A 22,187-nucleotide genomic window follows, 5' to 3' on the forward strand; every position below is an offset into this window, starting at 1 on the left:
TACTTGTAAAAACTTTTACCTACAGTTGTCTTCATGACAACAACGCGCTTTGGGAATTTCAGCATAAAATTGTTTTTGCTTTTGTTTTTCAATTGTCTTCTAAAACATTTATAGAAATAAATGGAGTCATCCTACTAAACTGGCAACAATGGAACTGCAAACAATGTTAACTAGAATCCGTTGTAAATTAAAAAATTAAAGAAAATTAATTGTTTAATTTAAACATGCAAAAAGTTTTCGAGGGTTATTTTGGTAAAATCAATGTCATTGTTACTTGAATGGGAATGGAACTGTCATACAAATCACATTAGAAGCAGGCTGCGCAGACGAAATACAGCCAGTTGGAAGTTTAATTAAATCTTAGATTTGAAAACATCTGGCCACGAACTTGCCGGCTTTGGGCTTTGTTGTTTCCTAAACGGGACATTACGTAGGCGAAATTATATTTATAGATGGGTGTATGTGGAATTACTTGTGGGAGACAATACTGTCCAATGAAATAAGTTTTATAAAGAAGCGAAAGACGATTGGATCTTTCAAATGTACGTGTTTTTTAATTGTTTCAATTCATGTTACAGTTTATATAGCATGTTCAGCTTCCATACCACAAAAGCGGGTTGATTTATGTTTTGAATGATAAATTGAATTTTATTTCAATGTGTTACCATCCCAACTTTTAAGGAAGATCTAATTCAGCAAACTATGACTGACTCATAAATAATTCTGTGAAAAATCTCTTTCTGAGGATTACTGGGAATCTTGATAAAAGCTTCGAATATTTTCCACAGAATTAATGGTTAAACAAACTTACCTTAAGTGACGTTTGACCATAATTATATGAGACGTTGCATCCGAAGAGATTTATTTATTCACTAGGTAGTACACTTCTCATTGTACTAGGCATCGCGCACAAATAGTTCAGATATAAAAAAAAAAATCTGAAATAAAAGGTAATGAAATGATTAATATCGCCCCACCCCTAGCTCCCGAGCCGTTGCGCCCGATTGTGTCAAACTTCATTATTTTCAGAGCCAGGCTATTTCGCGTATACATATAATAGGGCGAGATTCTTCTAATAGTAATTTAAAGAATCTTCGGGTAGGGCGGGTGATAAATCTCTTCGGATGCAACGTCTCATATAATTATGGTCAAACGTCACTTAAGGTAAGTTTGTTTAACCATTAATTATATTACGACGTTGCATCCTCGAGATTTATTTATTCACTAGGTAGATGTTTAGCGCTAAACGCGAAATAGGTTATTAACAGAGGGAATTATATGGTTGATGTAATTTAACCAGATTGTATTTTTAATCAATTTATTTTTTATTTTTATTTTTTCCAATGATTAACAAGTAAACTTAAGCGACATTGTCATTATATATGAATACACTTGTATATAATTATTATTTATTCATACACTGCCACCGCGAAATCGTTAGCCTCGTCTTCAATGACCGGTTGATTATAGAATTTTGCAAAAACTAACGAATGTCCGGTCCATCCGGCTGTTCTTTTTATTAAATCTATAGACACGCCTTTTCTTTCTGCCGCCGACGTCGATGCGTGGCGCGTGCTATGGGCAGAAAAGGTAGTTACATCTACGCCACTGTCAGAGAGCACTGCCTTTATCCACCTGCTTATAGTTGAAGCACTAGCATTATGGATGGGCTTTTTTGTGGTTAAAATGAGTCTATCAGTTTGAGGTAATTGTCTAAACTGATGTGTCATTTCGATATACGAGACTAAAGTTTTTGCGGGGCAAATTGATTCTTTTTGTGAGAAAAAAGGAATAATTAGTCGCGGCATTGGTCTACCGAGACCTGATGTTTTAATGAGATCATTAATTACAATTTCAATATTATTTAGTTCTGCGTTGATCCTTATATTAGACAACCGTATTAGGGATAGCGTCTGGACGCGTTGTGCGGTCGACAACGCTAAGAGAGCTACCAGCTTCTTTGTTATTTGAGTTAAGCTCAAATTCTCATTGGGAAACCAATCGCTGACTTGATCGAAGACTAAATTAGGGTTCCATGTTGATTGATATTTAGGTAAACATGGTTTTATTCTAAAAACACCCTTCATAAATCTAGTAATGCGGTCATGTTCGCTTACTTTTTTACCCAAAATAAGGCCCAACGCAGATCTAAATGTATTCAGAGTAGAATAACTAGCTCCATTTTTAAATTGGTCGGTAAGACAATCTAAGATAAATGGAATATTATTATTATAACAATCACAATTGTGTGTTGAACAATAAAGCCACCATTTTTTGTAAGCGACGTTATACTGCTTGATCGAACTTTCCGCAAGGGAAGAAACTATAACGTCTATTGTAGACTCTGAGAGGGATTCTTTTATGAAGGCGCCCCTGATAATATTGATGACACCAGGGTAAGACGCTTCCATAGAGGGTGTTGTGTCCTGAAAGGAGAGGTGAGTAGCTCAGAATTTGGGCCCAAATATACCAATTGGGAACATGAAAGTTTTAAAAACAAAGGGTACCATGGTTGACTGGGCCAGTACGGGACAACCATGATGCCCACAGCTTTCTCATTCTCTATTTTTCGTAGGCTTTTTAATATAAGAGAAAAAGGTGGGAACGCGTAGAAAAAATATTCACCCCAGTTAATTGTAAACGCATCTATATTAAATGCATCTGGATCTCGTTTCCATGAAATATATTTATAGTGCTTTGCGTTTAATCTAGTCGCAAATAAATCTATTTCTGGACAGCCTAAACTACGTGTGATTTTATTGAACGCCGAGTGGGACAAACTCCACTCTGTATCAATGTTACTTCGTCGAGACTCTTCGTCTGCTTCGTTATCTTTTGACTTGACATACGAAGCAAAGATGAATAGTTGGCGTTTTTCGCACCACCGCCAAATCTTTCGCGTAATATTACTCAAGTGTTCATGTTGAACGCCACCGTATCTGTTAATGTATGATATAGCGGTTGTATTATCAATGCGTAATAATATTTCTGAATTACTTAAGGAATTCGCAAAACATTTAAGACCGTTAAAAGCGGCTAATAATTCTAAACAATTGATGTGTTGTTTAGCTTCGTCTGTGTCCCAAAAACCACTAGTTTTCTCATTATTACAAACAGCTCCCCAACCTGTCAATGAAGCGTCAGAATAAATTTCGATGGCATATTTTCCCTCGCGAATAGGATTACTAGCATTCATTATGTTACTGATCCACCAAGAGAGGTCATTATTTAAGTGAGGTTTTAATGACATGACCCTGTCATAATCATTATCACATTTAAGCAGTGCAAGAAATTTTTCTCTTTCGAGGCACTTTGTATACAGCCATCCATATGTAACAGCTGGGCAGGCCGAGCATAGTAATCCCAACAGTTTAGAGAAATCTCTAATTACAATTGATTTTTGATATTGTACTTTAAGTACTAGGTCTCTAATTTTTTGGCGTTTTTTCTGGGGTAATAATAAACTCATTTTTGTAGAATCTAGATCGAAACCTAAATACGTTTGTAATTGTGACGGTTTCAGTTTACTCTTTTTAAGATTTATAATAAATCCTAACGATTCAAGTAATTCTACTGTTTTTGTGACACAGTTAACGCATTCATTGTATGTAGATCCTATACATAATATATCGTCTATATATATAGCTATTATTAGACCTTGAGATCGCAAATGAGTAACTACTGGTTTTAACAGCTTTGTGAAAACCAGCGGTGCTGTAGATAGACCAAACGGGAGACATTGAAACTCGTATAATTTGTCAAATTTAAATCGAAAAAAAATTTTGCAGTAGTTATTCATAGGTACCAAAAAATAGGCGTCTTTGAGGTCAACTGTAGCCATAAAACACTGCGGGGTCATTAATTTTGTAACTGTTCGTATATCCTCCATTTTAAAATGTGTATGAGGAATAAACTTGTTGAGGTTTTTTAGATTAAGAATAAAGCGATATGAGCCATCCGGTTTTGGAGTAAGGAATATTTTTGATAAGAACTGTTTCGGATGTGGTTGGCATTCAACAATAGCTCCCAATTCTTTTAATTTATGTATTTCTGTGTTTAGCCGACTAATTTCAGTTAAGCTAAAATTGTTATTTATTGGTGTAGTTTTTTGGACAACAGGACCGTCAAAGTGTATGATGTAACCTTCTGATATATAGCTTAAAATAATAGGGTCATCTGTAATGGAAACCCATTTTTTATAAAAATGACGTAATCTACCTGCATGGGGTAGTTCAAGGTGTAGTACCTCTACTGAGCCTTGGAGTTCTTGTCGGTTGGTTTGGCCGGAGCTCGCGGTTGCCGATCGCGGGCTGGCGGCAGGGCTCGCCGGTTCGATGTCTGGTAACGGTTCTTCTGCCCACCCTGCCTGTATGCGCGTTGAATCATCGAGCGGGGTGGGCCCCTCGCATTTCCCTGGTTATTGTACCTCTTATAGGATGTTGTGGGAGCATCATTGCGCTTGATTTGCAGCCCAGATCTTTCCGCTGTTTTTGAAGCTTTTATTTTTTCACCCAAGTTGGTTCCGAACAGAAACGTGTCCCTTTTAACGTCAGTAATCATGTTAAGAAATTTTTTGTCGAGCGACGACGCCACTAATTTTCTTCTTCTCTTAGTATCTTCGTAGTGCAAGTCTAAAAATATTTGACTTGCTTCCGAAACTTGTCGTAATAATTCTATTTTATCACTATTTCCTTCGATGATACTGGATGCGAGGTTTGTTAGACGAGATATACCGACACCTAGTTGTTTTTGCGATTTTTCTAAGGCTTTGTCCCGATTGCGAGCTTGTTCATTTAGCACGGGAGTTAGTTCCGGATTTAATATCGGTGCCTTTGCTAATCGAAAGTTATCAGGTATTAACGACTTCTCTAGGATACTTTGTTTTTGGTCTTTGGTGAGGCCGTCTACCAAGATCCGTCCCCAACGTATAGAAATATCTTTTGGGATTTTTGGTCCAAATACTTCCTCTTTGCTTTTGGGATCTCCGAGCGCTTCTAAAATTTCCGTTGGTAGCGGACCAGTGTCTGTATTTCCGCCAGGAGTTGTACTGACCAAGGTAGAACTGGGGCCTGGTTGAGGCTCTCCAGAGACGTGCATTGACAGCTCGTTGCTGGTTGTGGGCACAGTGTCCACGACGGGCTCATGAGCTACCCCAGATGAAGCGTCGGAGTCGTCTACATTAGGGTACTCATAATCTATATTAGGGGACCGTGGTGGTTCCCGTTCAGAATAGTATCGTGGCGGGTTTTCGTAGTGATATGAATTATGATGGTTTTGACCACGCTCATCTGTAATAATACAGAAAATATATTTTAAGTCTCTGATCATAAGCACGTTATGACGCTGGACTGAATGGTATATGCCATGTGCACGACATGATGTGTAACCATATTAGCTAAAAAAAATAATTATGATATTTTTTAAAGTCATGGAACGTAAGCCCGTTACGTCGCTAGACTATGTTAGAGTTATACTCGTGCGCGCGTCACGAGGTATCATAACCCGTAATAATTTAAAATAGTTGTATGAGGTGATTTCTTGTCCTTGAAATAAAGGTTAGTTTCCTATGCATGCATCTTACAAACGTTACTTGTTTACGTAACGAAGTTTCATCGCGTGAGCAATAGATAAGGAACAATAGAAAAAATGTTTCTAATTTGACGGTAGAAGAAAAAAATTAAATGTATTCATGATCCAATTAGAGTCTGTTATGGACATGTGTATTTATTTTGTTATGATAATAGTAATCCATTGCAAACAAGGTAGAAAAAATTTAAATTCCTGACCTTCGGTTGACGATGTCGACGAATCCGAATACCGTCGACGCTTCTCTCGCCTTTTCCTTGAGTGGCAATCCTTGTGTTTTCTCTTTCCCATCTTTCACTTCACTTCTAATACACTTCCACGAGATAAAATACCTTTATTTATTTTTTCATAAAAAATAACGGATACGATGTTGCGATGCCCGCACAAAGAAAGCGAATGAAGTTTGACACAATCGGGCGCAACGGCTCGGGAGCTAGGGGTGGGGCGATATTAATCATTTCATTACCTTTTATTTCAGATTTTTTTTTTTATATCTGAACTATTTGTGCGCGATGCCTAGTACAATGAGAAGTGTACTACCTAGTGAATAAATAAATCTCGAGGATGCAACGTCGTAATATAATTCGCTGATATTCCATCCAAGTAGTAAATTAAATTCTGTGTACCCGCAAAAAAATATGTAAGCGAGAATGAAATTCAGAAAAAAATGCTAAGGCACGTCGCCTATTGCTAGAATTCGAGCAATAAACTTCTTAGGTCGTGCGGCACGACGTATGAATATGAGATTTGGGACAGTACGTTTATGGCGTCCTACTTGTAGCCGAACTACGGAGGTGCGTGTTTTTTGGGATTTGTTTCTCCGTGTTTTATTTTTTATGTACGCAATTGTATTCTTGCTAAGATGGAAGGAATAAAGCCTGGAACTTTTTGATATAAGATATTTTTAGAGATAGCATTTTGGAAACTTTTTGTCAGATTTAAAAACATCTATTTCTATGTGGCAAGCTAAGTAGGTAATTGTGGCAAGTATAAAGATGTCTCTACCTACTCCTACAAGAAAGATTCAAATCATATTCAAACATACTTATCATCTCTTGTAGAAAAAATAACATAATTCAAATCAGATAAAGAAACATTGTATTTATAGCACAAAGAAACGGAACACTTCGTCTGCAAATCACTCAATTACAGCGCTGCCGGCGCCGCGCGACACGCAACCGCAGCTATGCATTTCCGCTTGCGGGTGCTTCATTTCAGATTGGAGTTTGCATATAGTGCCCATTTATTTTAATTCTTTATACATTTATGTAGATCAAGGAAAAATGCCGTGTGGTTCCCGACACCAATACAAAAAAGAATAGGACCACTTCATCTCTTTCCCATGGATGTCGTAAAAGGCGACTAAGGGATAGGCTTACAAACTTGGTATTCTTTTTTAGGCGATGGGCTAGCAACCTGTCACTATTTGAATCTCAATTCCATCATTAAGCCAAATAGCTGAATCTGGAGGTGAAGGCGGAGATTATCATATCATTTTTCTCCTTGCCATAATCTCCGGTAACATCTTTTGCTTTATCTACATTCATGCAAGCTATTTATGCAAGCTCGTCGATTTTGGGTACCCTTGACCTGGCCTTTGCCAAAACGTCCTCGATTCGATCAAGGTACGTTTCTCTATGCCTTTCCACTTCAACGTTGATACTTTTATATGTGCTTTGTCAACTTATTTTCATTCATTCTCTTCATATTACCAAACTTTTGCATCATAATCAGTATTCAGAATTTGTAAAAACCTTTCTGTTATTTTTAATATTTTATGAATTGTGATTTATGAATTTATGAAGAGTGAACTAAGCTATTTCTTCCTAATTTATGCGGCCATAATAGTCTCGTCCGCAAAATATTGGCTATATTTTATTTATTCTACTAATATTACCTATTCACTATAGAGAAATATAATCTGTATAACGTCTAGACTTATGATGAATACTGTGGGCCCATAATATAATGTCTACTGAAGTATGATGTATGCTACAGAAAATGAGATAGAAATTCTCAAGAATTTTCTAAGTCATAAATAGTAGTTATTTTAAGTGCTCAGAGTGTTGAATTATGTTTGAAAACGTTAGTGTAGCAGATCCGTTAAGAACTAGAATTATTTAAAGTCTAAAATTGTGAAGAGATTGAATGGAATAGAAGTAAATGATGTTCAGTTTGTAGCAATCATTTAAGATTGAGACCTTAAACTTTGGGAATAAACTAAATTTGTAATAGAAATAATTAACAGCGGCCTCTCTTCCGGGACAGAGGCGTGGTCTTAGGTATGGGGTGATAGTAATAAGATTTTTGGACTTTCTGCGGTGTTCCTCGATTATAAGTTAAGCTTCAGACTCTAAATGAAGTGACTATTTTTTTTTAACCTTAGAACTATGAATAGGGTAACCCCGAAGATATGTGTCATACCGGAGGCCCATATCAAATATCGTAGTAGTAGGTCATTTCTTTCTGTATCTTTACGCGTTTCAGAGGTCTTGCCAGACGATTGAGGATTTTTGTTTTGGGGCAAAAAAGTAATATAAAATAATTAATAAAGTAGAGGAGCAACCTTTTTATCTCTTCTCTCACTTGGGAAATTCTTACATGCCTGAAGAATTCGGTGAACTAATACGATACCGAATGCAAATGAAGTGAAAACCGTTACCCTAGTATCACGTGTATCGGCTTATTGATTTTCTATGACGACCAAAAAATAACACCTTAGGCGATTTTCACCTCCCCGTTCCTTCTTTAGGCAAGCACAACATGTTATACGCCCAAAATACATAGACCCCCAATTTTACTAAGAAACAACCCTTTTTTAACCATTTATTGCAGAGAAAGTGAGTTGAGGCAGGCCAAAATAGACTGGCCGGGGATCTTGAGAGGTGGAATTCGAAAAATTCAATTTCCTAACTGTGAATTTAGTACAGAATGCAAGAAATAACTGGCTTTCAGTCGAAGCGTTCCCTAGGGATGGGAGGGAATGTAAAACATAGAGAATGGAGTGAAATTACACGTACCGTCTTTGGCATGTGCCTATTTTTTAAAGAAGACATTTACAGTGTTCTTTTTCTTTGTTCTGTGTATCGATAAAATAAAGTTTCGCGTGATATATTTTTTAGTATTTTGTATTAGTATTGTGTCTTTATCATCTAAATGAATTAGATTTTATAAAATAATTTATATTCTATTTGAATTCCTCTTCTTTCCCGTGGATGTTGTAAACGTTTTATTTGAATACCAAGTCCAAATGTTAGACACCGTTCCAAGGGAATCATTTTGTGTTTGTTTGTCTCACTATACTCACACCAATGAATAAACAATATTTCAAACTTGACGTCCAATCTCGTACCTAGAAATAACATACCTACATAAATATAATAACGTCTATATCCCTTGCAGGGTAGACAGAGCCAACAGTCTTGAAAAGATTGATATGAACGTGGTCTACGTTCAGCTATTTGGCTTAATGATTGAATTGAGAATCAAATAGTGACAGGTTGCTAGCCCATCACCTAAAAGACGAATCCTAAGTTTATAAGCCTATCCCTTAGGCGCCTTTTACGACATCCATGGGAATGAGATGGAGTGGTCCTATTATTTTATTTGTGCCGGGAACCACATGACACTAGAGCAATTAAAATTGATTAATTATGTAAAAATATAAAAAAGTACATACCGGAGTCGTGTCTTGAAGAGTAAAAATCTTCAATAGGGTGCGAACAGAAGGGTGTCGCATTCAATACAGGGCAACCGATCAGATGTTCAGAGATAAAAGTGAAATGTTAAGCTGTGTTCACATTCGTGAAAACACTCCAATTTTTCATCTGATCCGCCGTACGTTTCATTTCGCACAACGATTATTTTACGAGCGATTTGATTTATTTTTTATTATTTTAAGGAAATACACATTTACATTCATCTAGTGCAAGTTAACTACGAATCCCGCGGGAATTTTAGGGAAATTCTCTCTTACCCAGTTGTGTGGGCTTAGCGTTGATATGTTAGACAATTAGTCAGTGTCCTCTTTATTTATTTAGATAGAAAGAGATAGATAGATAAAACTCTTTATTGCACCATAAGGGTAAAATATACAAAATAGCACGAAACAGACATAGATGGTACAAAGGCGGACTTATCGTTAATGCAATCTCTTCCAGTCAACTTTTGGGTGGCTAGCTTTGGTCTGTGTTTTTTTATAAGAAAGTTGCAAAAACATATACTATGCAGCCATATTCAGAAGCGCTAGCTATGGTCTGTGTCATCTTGTTTCAAAATACGGAAGTTTTTAAGGTTCCATTGACAGCTATCGGGTTTCGCCACCCCGCAATGATGTTGCCACTCGTCACCCGTCACGGATTCTTCGTGACATGAAAACAAACCTACACTTATGTCCATTGAATTAAATGACAAGAATTTACTCGACGAACTAACTAACTGAGCGTCGGTGGCCGAATCGGTAAAAATCGTAAGGTTTAAATGCGTGATGAGCACTTACTGCCAAGATATGACACACGTTTATTGCATACATACATATGGCCACGTCTATATTCTTTGCGGGGTAGACAGAGCCAACAGTCTTGAAAAGACTGATTGGCCACGTTCAGCTATTTGGCTTAATGATAGAATTGAAATTCAAATAGTGACAGGTTGCTAGCCCATCGCCTAAAAAAGAATCCCAAGTTTTTAGGCGATGGGTAAGCCTATCCCTTAGTCGCCTTTTACGACATCCATGGGAAAGAGATGGATTGGTCCTATTCCTTTTTATATTGGTGCCGGGAACCACACGGCTTTAATTAACTTTGATCGGTAAAAATTACGTTGCAATTGTAAAACATTGAGCCAAGTTCATGTGTTACGAATTTAATTCATGTGTACGAACAGGTACACAAAATAATGTCTTTATCAATTACGTGATACACCTCAGAGGGCAGACATAGCCTAAAGTTTTAAAAAGGACTGAAATACATACATATATTATGACATAACAATGGAACGGAGATTCAAATAGTGACTGGTTGCTAGTCCATCGGCTGCTAGAATTCCAAATTTTTTATGAACCTTAGTGGATCATCTTCAAAAAAACACTTTTTGATTTCATTTTACAATTTTTTTTTATGTTTCTTCTAGTCACATAACTTCAGTGTCAGTATTGGCAAACTGCAACAGACGCCGGTTGAATGAACTCCAATTGCATGGAATATGATACAGTGTACAGTTTCGAATTGAAACATTCTATTAGGAAAAGTCATGTAATCGTGTATGTTTCAACGACATAAAAGTTCTTCACAAACTGTCATTGCCTTGTAGTCAAGTACGAATTATGGGCTCTGAATGCACCTGCGATTCCACCTATATACAATGCGGTGTCTATTCTCTTGAATAGACTTCTCTTAAATCTTCTGTTATACTTCTAATCACTTTGGTAAACAACAAAAATATAAAGAAAGGTCATATGCTCGTACCATGTCAATGGAATGATATGGATGGAAAATTTTCTAAAAAGTATATGTACATAATAAAAGCACGCCTTTTTTCGGGAAGGGTAGACAGAGACTAAATCTTTCTACTTGCTACGATCTCTGCATACTCGTTCTGCTTTCGCTTCGTCCACATTCATAACTCTTTTCATGCAAGCTCGGCGGTTTCGGGTACTTAGTATGCCAGTACGTCCTTAATTTAATCAAGGTACGGTCTAAGCCGTCCCACTCCGACCTCTCCATCCACACTCTCCTTGTATATTTGGTATCATTCATCCTCTTCACATGACCAAACATTCTTTACATACCCTTTTCTATTTCTGCTACTATATCTTCTTTCACATTACTATATCTTATTTCAGAATTTTGCGATAAAGAATACATCGCAGGGCTACTAAGTCTACTCAGTACAAATTAACACGAAACTTTAACCCTAGTCATTATCCCGACTAATCCCCATTAATCCATATCAACCCCTGTTAAAATGACATAAGTTGCACCCTAGCTCCCTCAGTAAACATGCACAAAATTTGGAATACAAAATACTAATTTGGCTACTCTTATCTCTTAAGAGCAATGCGTTTAAATCATAACGCACCCTTCTAAGCTGTTACTACATGAGTAAATATCAAATTATGAAGTTCAGCTTCTCATAGCAGCTAGTCTGCATTGATGTAAAACGATATTTCAAGGATCGTTTGACAGTTTTAAATAATTTTTATTAGCATAGTAATGTTAAATGACAAGTAGAAGAAAAATTATATGGTTGTGTTATGTTGTGTTATTAATGAACGTTTTCTCTTCAGTAACGTAGATTTGATGATCAATAATTAAATTATAAATCAACACTAAAAAAACACTTCTTTTGATTGTTATAACCACGTAGTCGTAGGGATGGCACACTTCTTTTCTTCGCTGACACATCAGTATTCACAATTATACGTAACTCATCCTTGAATATTTACTAACCGATCAAAATCCAAGTTTAATCTCTATTCGGTATTTACTCACGCGCTAAGTCACACGTAATTACCGTATCGCTGTATGCAAATGGGCAAATCTCCATGGAGCTCAGACCTATATTAATATTGTGATGGCGGATATACGCCGAATAGCTGGCCGTTATGTGAACAGTTATGGTTATAATGTTGATGCAAGAAACCTATGTACAGCCTTCAGATAAACTTGACCAGGCGACTGTATTAACTGGCATATGTTGTAGTCGCTCGGCTCATATACATATAAGTAATCACGTCTTCATCCTATACGAGGTAAGAAGACCTGATTTGGTCACGGTCACGTGCAGCTGTATGGCTTATTCATGGAAAAAGGCAGATTCTTACCCCCAATAGATTTTACTCTATTTTTTTTGCACATCATTTGAACAAAAAATATATGTTTAGTTCAATAAGTGGACTTAATGTACAATAAGCGAAATAAAAAAGGAGGAGGAGAAGAGCCGTGTGGTTCCCGGCACCAATACAAAAAAGAATAGGACCACTCCATCTCTTTCCCACGGATGTCGTAAAAGGCGACTAAGGGATAGGCTTACAAACTTGGGATTTTTCTTTAGGCGATGGGCTAGCAACCTGTCACTATTTGAATCTCAATTCTATCATTAAGCCAAATAGCTGAACGTGATATGTATGTATGTATGTAAAAAAGGAGGAATTGTGATATGGTGCTACGCGAGTAACCTAGCCGGCAAAAGCTTGTATAGACAAAAATCTGAAACTTTTTACAACGATACAGTTAGTTAAATAACATTCCGCTATTTTTGCCACATTTGTACAACATTTAATTTGACACGTGTTTGAACTTTAACCATTTTCCGCGGAAATTCTTCAGTGACTTGAACAAGTTAAGGTTACTTGTAGATGAAGCAACTTTTAGTTGCCGGTAGGAATCCTAAAATATTTTATTTGTTTTTTTTAATCTGACCGTTATGTTACTATTTTTACAATTATTTTTAAGTTTTGAAATGCAAGTTAATACAAATGCAGACTTAAATAACCCTGGGTACTGAACAGGTAATGTTTCATGGCTCGTGTGACGCCGGTTATAAATTGCGAGGTAAACTATCAATGTTTCGCTTTTTATTATTACCTGAAAGTGTATAGTGAAAGTCTATCGCGCGGTAAAAACGGCGTCGCGCGTGCTTTGCTAGCCTTGCTGGTGACAAACATAACGTGTTGGAATAGAAGTCATGATGAATCGTGATGCACAGAAATTTACATGTTGGGCTATTGTATCATTTGACAACCTACTTATATAATTTTTGTAACTGATTTCTAAGAATTTAAATTAATTTATTTTCGCAATCGATTTATAAATTAATTGAAATGGATGGAGTGAAAAAAGTATGCAAGGATCGTGGTAAGTGGAAAGATGAAGTCTCTGCCTCCCCCTCCGGGAAAGAGGCGAGATTTATGTGTGTATGTGTAAAAGGCTTACAACAAACTTACTTAGGGAAACAGGTATAAAATTCAAAAAGTTTCTAAGAATATAAACCTCTTAGAAATATACTAATTTATGTTTGATTATCATTTTCGCACAGTTCCTTCACTTGCTTATACGGTTGCGTGATGCGGTAACAGTTTTTTTTGCCGTGTACATTATACCTTACGTGTATATCCGTAGAGTGAAGAACGTGCGTTCATTACGTATTCCCCTAAGTAAACACGCCTTTCAATATTAGCCCAGAAACATATGGCTCTCCGTGTTTTATTAAACTGAGGTGTTCGGTTACACGATTTTAAGTATTCAGTTACAGGCTGCGAGATTTTGTTAATGCTAATTTTGGTGATACATATTTGTTTGGTTGAAGTTTTATTTATTATACATACATATAATCACGTCTATATTCCTTGCGGGGTAGACAGAGCCAAATATTGATAGGCCACGATCAGCTGTTTGGCTTACTGATAGATTTGATATTCATATAAAGTGATAGGTCGCTAGCCCGTCGCCTAAAAGGAGGATCCCAAGTTTAGAAGCCTATCCCTTAGTCACTTTTACGACATCTATGGGAAAGAGATTAAGTAGTCTGATTCCTTTTTCTATTGGTGCCAGGAATCACACGAAAAGAACAGAAGAAAAAACGAGAAGAAAAAAGAATAGGACCACTCCATCTCTCTCCCATGGATGTCGTAAAAGGCGATCCATGGTAAAGAGATGGAGTGGTCCTATTCTTTTTTGTATTAGTGCCGGGAACCAAACATAAACGTGATTATATGTATGTAAATATATCCTGAAAAAGTTATCATGCAACAAATAACACAAATTCATATCATACGACAAAAACTTAATTAACATTGTTGATCGTACGTCGGAAATACGATGTAATAAACAAACAGACAACGGCTGTGTTCAGTCCGAATGACTGGGAATTGCTAAATGAGGTGACTGACACCGTAATAATAATATCATCAATATACACATATGTATTAAAATTCAACGTAACATTTAGCCATGTGGCGTGTGACAGGGTAGAACTACACAATTATTAATAGTACTGGCATTAATGTAAAGCCGTGTGGTAATGGTAGTCCAATAGAGTAAGGCAACAATATTATTGATAGTAATATGAATTATGGATACTAAACCCCTAGATGAGATACCTCGCAACATTCAAATGATTACAGTGTATCAATACCTTTATTATTACTGAGTGACGGTTCAAAACTTAAGGCATGTATCTTTTATGATAAGATAAGGCATGTAGGTTCCATTAGCGTTCTAGGTAGTGAGGATTTCTAAATTACCAGTTAACGGAACCAGCCCGCGACCTCGTAGCGTGACGCGAAAAACTATCGTTGTCCCGTTTTACGTTATAATAAAAAGCGAAACAGCAATAGTTTTTCGCGCGATGAAAACGGCGTCGCGCGTGGAATTCTGCGGGGACAGGAACGAAGTTAACAATTTTTTTCGTTTTACATGGGAGGACTGGTATGGAAGTGAAAGGTTTAAGAAATAGGGGAAGACCGAAAAAGAGATGGATGGACGGCGAAAAGGATAATATGAGTAGAAAGGGAGTGGCCAGTGAGATGGCAATTGTCAAAGTAATTGAAAAAAACTAACATACTGTGCCAACCCCATGTAGTAAGTGGGAAAAAGTAACGATAAAGAAGAAGAAGAAGTAAGAGGACTCACGGACTCTCTCAAGTATATTCATAAAAATAATTGTAGGTACAAATAATAGGTGTCGCTGACAAAAGCTAGACTTGTGCAAGTAAGTTGTCGGTTAGTTCCGCCGGCTGAACAAGAAACCGAATAGCCATGAAACGCGTTTAGTGGCATCCGGCACTCTGTACCATATCACTAACAGCTATCAAACTCTGATACCCGTAAGAATATACACATAATCACGTCTATATTCTTACGGGATAGACAGAGCCAACTGTCTCGGAAAGACTTAAAGTCCACGTTCAGCTGTTCGGCTTAAAAGAATTGAGATTCCAATAGTGACAGGTTTCTAGCCTTTTGACTACAATAATAATCCCAAATTTATAAGCTTTTCCCTTAGTCGCCTTTTACGTCTGGTATGGAAAAGAAATATACTGGTTCCATTGTAATGTGCCGGGAGCCACACGGCATCGGTTGTATAGGTAATCAAATAGGTAGAAATTTCTGCACAACACCGAATTCCCGACTTTAAATATTATTCCTTTCCTTTTTTTGTCATACCAAATCACATTACTATGACTTTAAGCTGAGTTAAAACTGCTTTTCGTCAAAATTTTCGATAACATTGTTCCATATTCATAATGTGTAGTCATAATGTGTAGTCCATCCAGTAACGATGTTATACTATCAAGTTGGTTATATACTTGACTGAGCATGCGTTGTTTCGGGGCAGTTATGTTGTTAGCGACAGTGTACCTAGTTTGTGAACTTTCATCGATCCATCTATCATGACACTAGTTGCATTAACGTCTTCATACAATGTTGTATTATGTGTATAAGAGATTCTAAGTTTGGATGGTTTTGTTAACCCTATGTTGAAGCACGAAACACATAAAGGGATAGGCTTCTAAACTTGGGATTCGTCTTTTAGGCGATGGGCTAGCAACTTGTCACTATTTGAATCTGAATCCTGTCATTAAGCCAAACAGTTGAACGTGGCCTTTCAATCTCTTCAAAACTGTTGGCTCTGTCTACCCCGCAAGGGATATAGACGTGACTAGATGAAAAAAATTCATTCTGAATTAAACGCAAAGAGGAGAAAGGGATAGGTTTTTGTGAACAAATAAGCAATACTGGGTGCTTCGTACAATACAAAATTGCCAGCGACGGGTGTCTAACCACATAAAACTTGGAGTGTACTTGTAATGGTTACCGGCGGGCGATGTCATAAAGTTACACAATGAATATCGGATATGAGACCGATGGCAGATTCTAATAAAGTGTCACCGCTGTCAGTGAGGAAATTAAAACTGTGGAACTATGCAGAGACTATATTGTTTACGGAGAGAATTTATAAGGTGCATTAGTTTTAGAAGAATGTTTTCTGTTTTTTGTTGTTCCCGGCACTAATAAAAAAAAAGAATAGGACCACTCCCTCTCATTTCCATGAATGTTAGAAGAAGAATCCCAAGTTTATAAGCCTATCCCTTAGTCGCCTTTTACGACATCCATGGAAAAGAGATAGGAGTTGTCATATTCATTTTTCCATTGGTATCGGGAACTACACGGCACTACGGAACGGCTGTGTTTACCCCGCATGGGATATAGACGTGAATATATGTATGTATGTTATTTTTTGTTAAATGAAAGGTCGAAAGTATCTCGAACCGGCAAGCTAGCATCAAGATAGTGATCAAGCGAAAGAATTTTGCAGACATCGTGGCGAATGAAAAGATCGGTCTCTGCCTACCCTTTCGGCAAAAGTGCGTGGTTTATATATGTTTCAATGTATTGTTAAGGTGCCGTGTGGTTCCCGGCACTATTACAAAAAAGAATAGGACCACTCCATCTCTTTCCCATGGATGTCGTAAAAGGCGACTAAGGGATAGGCTTATAAACTTAGGATTCCTCCTTTAGGCGATGGGCTAGCAACCTGTCACTATTTGAATCTCGGTTCTATCATTAAGCCAAATAGCTGAACGTGGCCATTCAGTCTTTTCAAGACTGTTGGCTCTGTCTACCCCGCAAGGGATATAGACGTGATCATATGTATGTATGTATGTATTGTTAAGAGGCACAAACACTTTTGAACACAGAAATTATTATAGTAGTAGTTATCTGCGAATTTATATTTTAAGTTCGAGTTTCCACACAGCGTCGTTTCCGGCACAATAAAATGGAACCACTCGATATCTTTCCCATGGATTTCGTAAAAGGCGACTAAGGGATAGGCTTTAGATATAAACTTGTGATTCCTTTTGTAGTCGATGGCCTTGCAACTCGTCACTGCAATATTTGAATCTCAATTCAGAACCTGTCTACTCCACAAGAGATACAAACGTGACTATATGTATGTATGTTTTTCCATAGGTAATACTAGAACCTAGTTATTCTCCGCTTTGCCTTACCAGAAGGTGAGTTAAAATTATTTACCAAATAATAATTATATTAAGTACGCGATTTGATACAATTCCAACCGGATAATAACTATATTATTGCAAAAAAACTTTGTCTACCCCGTAGCGATGAACGCGATTCCGTAAACATATGTCCACAACAAACTACAGTACAGACGAACAGACACATTTCCGATACGCTCACGACGTTAGTTGCATTTAATTACATTCTGCAAAGTTTTATCTATTTTCCAAACTTGTTGCGTTGAGCGATATTAGATTTTGTTTGACTTTCTGCTCTGAGTGCTTGTATAACTTGTATATCGATATGTTCCGTTCATTATTGTGGTTTAATATGTTCAGGTTTCTATGTTTTCAATGTTTGACTGAGAGTTGAAAAGGTATTAATTATTATAACTGTAAAGTATTGTAGCGGTAGCGATGATTCGGCTCGACCGCCACCAATTGGAAGATCTTCCGCCAGGCTAGGTGTTATGCCTGGGGAACCGCGGCTCCAACGATGTTGTGTCGGAGGTTGTATATATAGCTCCAATCCTTGAAATCTTTTAAAATCGCGTCTTAGATTCTTCGCTGCTATTGGTTGAGCGCGTCAATTTCTTCGCGATGATTGAAAGTAGTTGTTTGATTGGATGTTGTGACGAGTGGCGTAGAGATGTCGCCACAGTATAATCTTTGCAATCAGACTTTTCTCGACGGCCGAAGGCTTCTGTGGCGCAGCAGTAGTGCACTTGTCTGTGAAACCGGAGGTCCTGGGTTCGAATCCTACGAGAGTTATTTCGAGGCTTACCCAATCTGAATAATTTGTCCCGTATTTATTTATTTATATTTCATATTGTCATTGCGGTGTAGTGACTATTAATAAATAAATAAATAATTTTATTGTGGGGAATAGGGACTCAGTAAGGGGCACCAATTTTTTTAAAATTTATTCATATGCTCCACATTAATAATAGACTATAAATATTCAAAGTTCTTAGTAGCAGCAAATTGATAAGTAAGTACTTTAGCACATGTACTCTGATTTAAAAAAATTAAACTCTTAATTTTTCGTTAATTTTATATTCCCTAAATTTCACACTTGAACTTGATGAACGTACTACCTTTACCATTTTAACGTGAGAGAAGTACATTGTATCGTCTGCAATAACAAATCTATGACGAAATATACACAATCACACAATGCTGCTAATACAAAATTTTTATTGCATAATGATGATCATGATTGCACACTCAAATCTCTTGTACAATTTTAAGACTAACAAGCTGTTTGATGAATTGAAAGTATGTATTGACATTCTTACGAATTTTATTCTATGAATTTATATTGACGATTTTTTATATAGTTTTAGTGTTTTTGTAAATAACTGAATGCTAAATTTGTTGCTTTTTGTAGGCTACGTTGAGTTCGATGCTTTTTGTAGGTTATGCTAATTTCGTCGCTTTTTTGTTTAGGTCGTGTTAAATTTAGATTCGTCGCTTTTTGTATATGGCGCTAAATTCACGTGGACGAAGCTGCGGATAAAGTCTGTAATAAAATAAATCCATCATTGTCATAGAATTGTATTTTGTAGTGTCTATTTATTTTTCATTGTAGACCAAAGGGCCAGTGTCTATTTTATTACAAATTTGAAGGAACATTCACATGTGCTCGTAATGCGGCCGACTTTGACCCGCGTTGATACGGTACCATATTGGTCAAGCTATGTACAGTGGATTAAACCTCAAGTCAGATGTTACAAGTTTAAATTAACTTTATGGTAATACGGAAGATCGGAGTGAACATCAATGTAGTAAAAATTTTGGGAAAGATTAATTTGTTAAATGTAGATGAATTATGTTATATTGTTCTAATTTACACATAAATTTTATTACTGAACTATGTTTAACTAAAACATCTTATAACCATGATCCAATATGGGTTTGTTTTTCTTGCAAAGATAGCGGCGGCTTTTTACATGAGTCGCTACATGTAAAAAGCCTGACTTGTCACAGCATGGCACGCGCGACGCCGTTTTTATCGCGCGATAAAATCCCGCCGCAGCCGTGCTACAGGGGCGATATCGTGGTCATTGGCGAACTTCTGAGTCCACTTCAGCGAGGTGACGATGCAATCGGGACGCCAGGCGCTCAAAGACCAATTATTAAGATTTGGTCCAAAGGTTGGACTGGCAGAGACTGCCTTGTGGCATTAAGTCCACCTCTTGTACATTTTACGTCCATAAAGTTTAAATAAATAAATAAATTTATACGATGAATGAAAACAGGTTGACTAAGCAGATATACAAGGAGAGTGTGGAGGGAAAGGTCGGAGTGGGAAGACCTAGACGAACGTATCTTGATCAAATTAAGGACATCCTGGTTAAGGGTCAGGTCAAAAGTACCCGAAACCGCTGAGCTTGCATGAAGAGAGTAATGAACGTGGATGAAGCGAAGGAAGTATGCAGAGATCGTGGCAAGTGGAAAGAGGTAGTCTCTGCCTACCCCTCCGGGAAAGAGGCGTGATGTTATGTATGTAAATTTATACATTTGACCGGTTTTATTTAGCCGATCTTTGTCATCGTGGTCATTCAAATCATGCTAGTCCCATTCTTTTAATATATTTTTTTTACACAAGCTGCAATTTTTGCAGGTTCGTCCCACATTCATTTCGCAGAATCTAAGAGGGCCGATGTACGTCATTTCGTTGGTCTGTTAGTAAAATAATTATTTTAAAATACAACTTGGTTATCTATGTTAACAGTATCGCTGCAAGGCTATCCAGTAAGTAAATGCGAAATTGAAGACTGTTTCGAAACTCAAGCCCTTTGCAACATTCCGGTGAACGAACTTTACTTTGCTGTTCATATGCTGGTTTCTTATATTAATTAGTGCAAGAAATTATATTATCTAAAAATTTATCTAAAAGACGTCGAAGTTATGTACTTTAGTTTGAATATTAACCGATGCTCTTACGGTAAGTGGAAAACATCGTGAGGAAACCTGCGCATTCAGGCAACTGGATGTGTAACCATGACCGATCCAATACGGGTTAGGTTTACCTGCAAAGGTTCATATCCAGGGCTCTTCTCCAGAGTGGTGAGGATGCAACCAGGACTATAGCCAGAAGGAAGCAGAGGACGTGTGGAGAGAGTTACATTCCAATGTCCATGCACGATTGCTACGGACCACAAAGCGACTCCAGTATGACTCCGGTCACCTAAGGGGAACCTAACTCAGCTTGGATCATATTTACAGACCCACAAACCCAGTTATCTAAGTCATTTGCAGGTGTCTTAACGATCATCTCCGTTTTAAGATTTTTAGCCTCCTTTTTATTTAGACTGTGTCCATGATTATTTAAACCTCGCGAAATAAAACATCGTGATTTTCACCTATTAGAAATGCTCACAACCACGTCACCGACTTGATAGAGAAGCATATATACACATTATCACGTGTATATCCCTTGCGGGGTAGACAGAGCCAGTCTTGTAAAGACTGATAGGCCACGTTCAGCTGTTTGGCTTTATGATATAGGTTCCTCTCCCAACGCCTAAAAAAAGAATTCCAAGTGTAAAGTCATATCCCTTAGTCGTCTTTTACGACATCCATGAGAAAGAATGGTTCTATTTTTTTTCTATTGGTGCCGGGAAACACCATGCACTTCATTATAATAGGAAAAATAAATATGAATACGAAATTATACTTTTTGTTTATTTTCCTTTTTCTTTCTTCATTCTTGAATTCAAAGTCCTGTATAAAATTACATTCAAATCAGTTCGCTATGCACTTGACTGTACTTTGAAAAAAAAAACAATGCAACAATGAGGCGGCCATTAACCCCTAATTTGAAAGCGTGCGGTAAGTATTTAATTACTGATTGTATCATAAGTGGTAATAGTTATGTCGGGTTATGTTAGTACACCAATTAGTTCGTATTAAATGGATTCCGTTACTGATTAAGTTTCTCTTTAGATTAATTGAAATTATATTTAATCCACGCAGAGAAAACAGTGTCATATTAATACTCGTACATACAAGAACTAACAGTCTTGAAAAAATTTAAATGCTACGCCCAGCTATATGGCTTATTGATATTCGAACAGTTGCCGTGTGGTTCCTGGAATCAATTAAAAGAGAATAGGATCACTCTATCTCGTTCCCATGGATATCGTAAAAGGCCACTATAGAATAGGGTTGCAAACTTGTGATACATCTTGTAAATGTTGGGCTAGCAACCTGTCACTATTTAAATATCAATTCTTACATTAAGCCAAACAGCTCACCGTAGCCTGTCAGTTTTTTCAAGACTGTTGGCTATGTCTACCCCGCAAGGGATATAGACGTGATTATATGTATGTAAACAGTCATAAGTTGCCAGTCCGTTAAAGAAAAGTTCGAAGTTTATTAGTCTTTCCCTTGATTGACTTTTACTACTGCTTTACGGCATGGGAAAGCAAATAGCACGGATTATGTCTTTATCTTAGCTAAAAGACCAGTATGGAAGTTCGTGGTATGGAAAACGTAGTGTGTGGCAGTGCTTGTAATCCATAAAGACCGTATTGCAATAAGGGAAAGGCGATATTGTGACTTAATTATA

General features: G+C 37.1%; 1 protein-coding gene across 1 annotated transcript; it reads right to left on the bottom strand.

Moving 5' to 3' along the window:
* Positions 1–4,248: 4,248 nt before the first annotated feature.
* On the bottom strand, positions 4,249–5,877 carry LOC132901860 (uncharacterized). The gene is made up of 2 exons (XM_060944764.1): positions 5,787–5,877; positions 4,249–5,288 (listed from the first exon to the last, which is right to left on the bottom strand). Exons 1-2 carry the CDS (start codon positions 5,875–5,877, stop codon positions 4,249–4,251), a joined length of 1,131 nt encoding a protein of 376 aa, XP_060800747.1.
* Between the last annotated feature and the right edge of the window lie 16,310 nt (positions 5,878–22,187).

Source organism: Amyelois transitella, chromosome 6, assembly GCF_032362555.1.
Source record: "Amyelois transitella isolate CPQ chromosome 6, ilAmyTran1.1, whole genome shotgun sequence".
NCBI lineage: Eukaryota > Metazoa > Arthropoda > Insecta > Lepidoptera > Pyralidae > Amyelois > Amyelois transitella.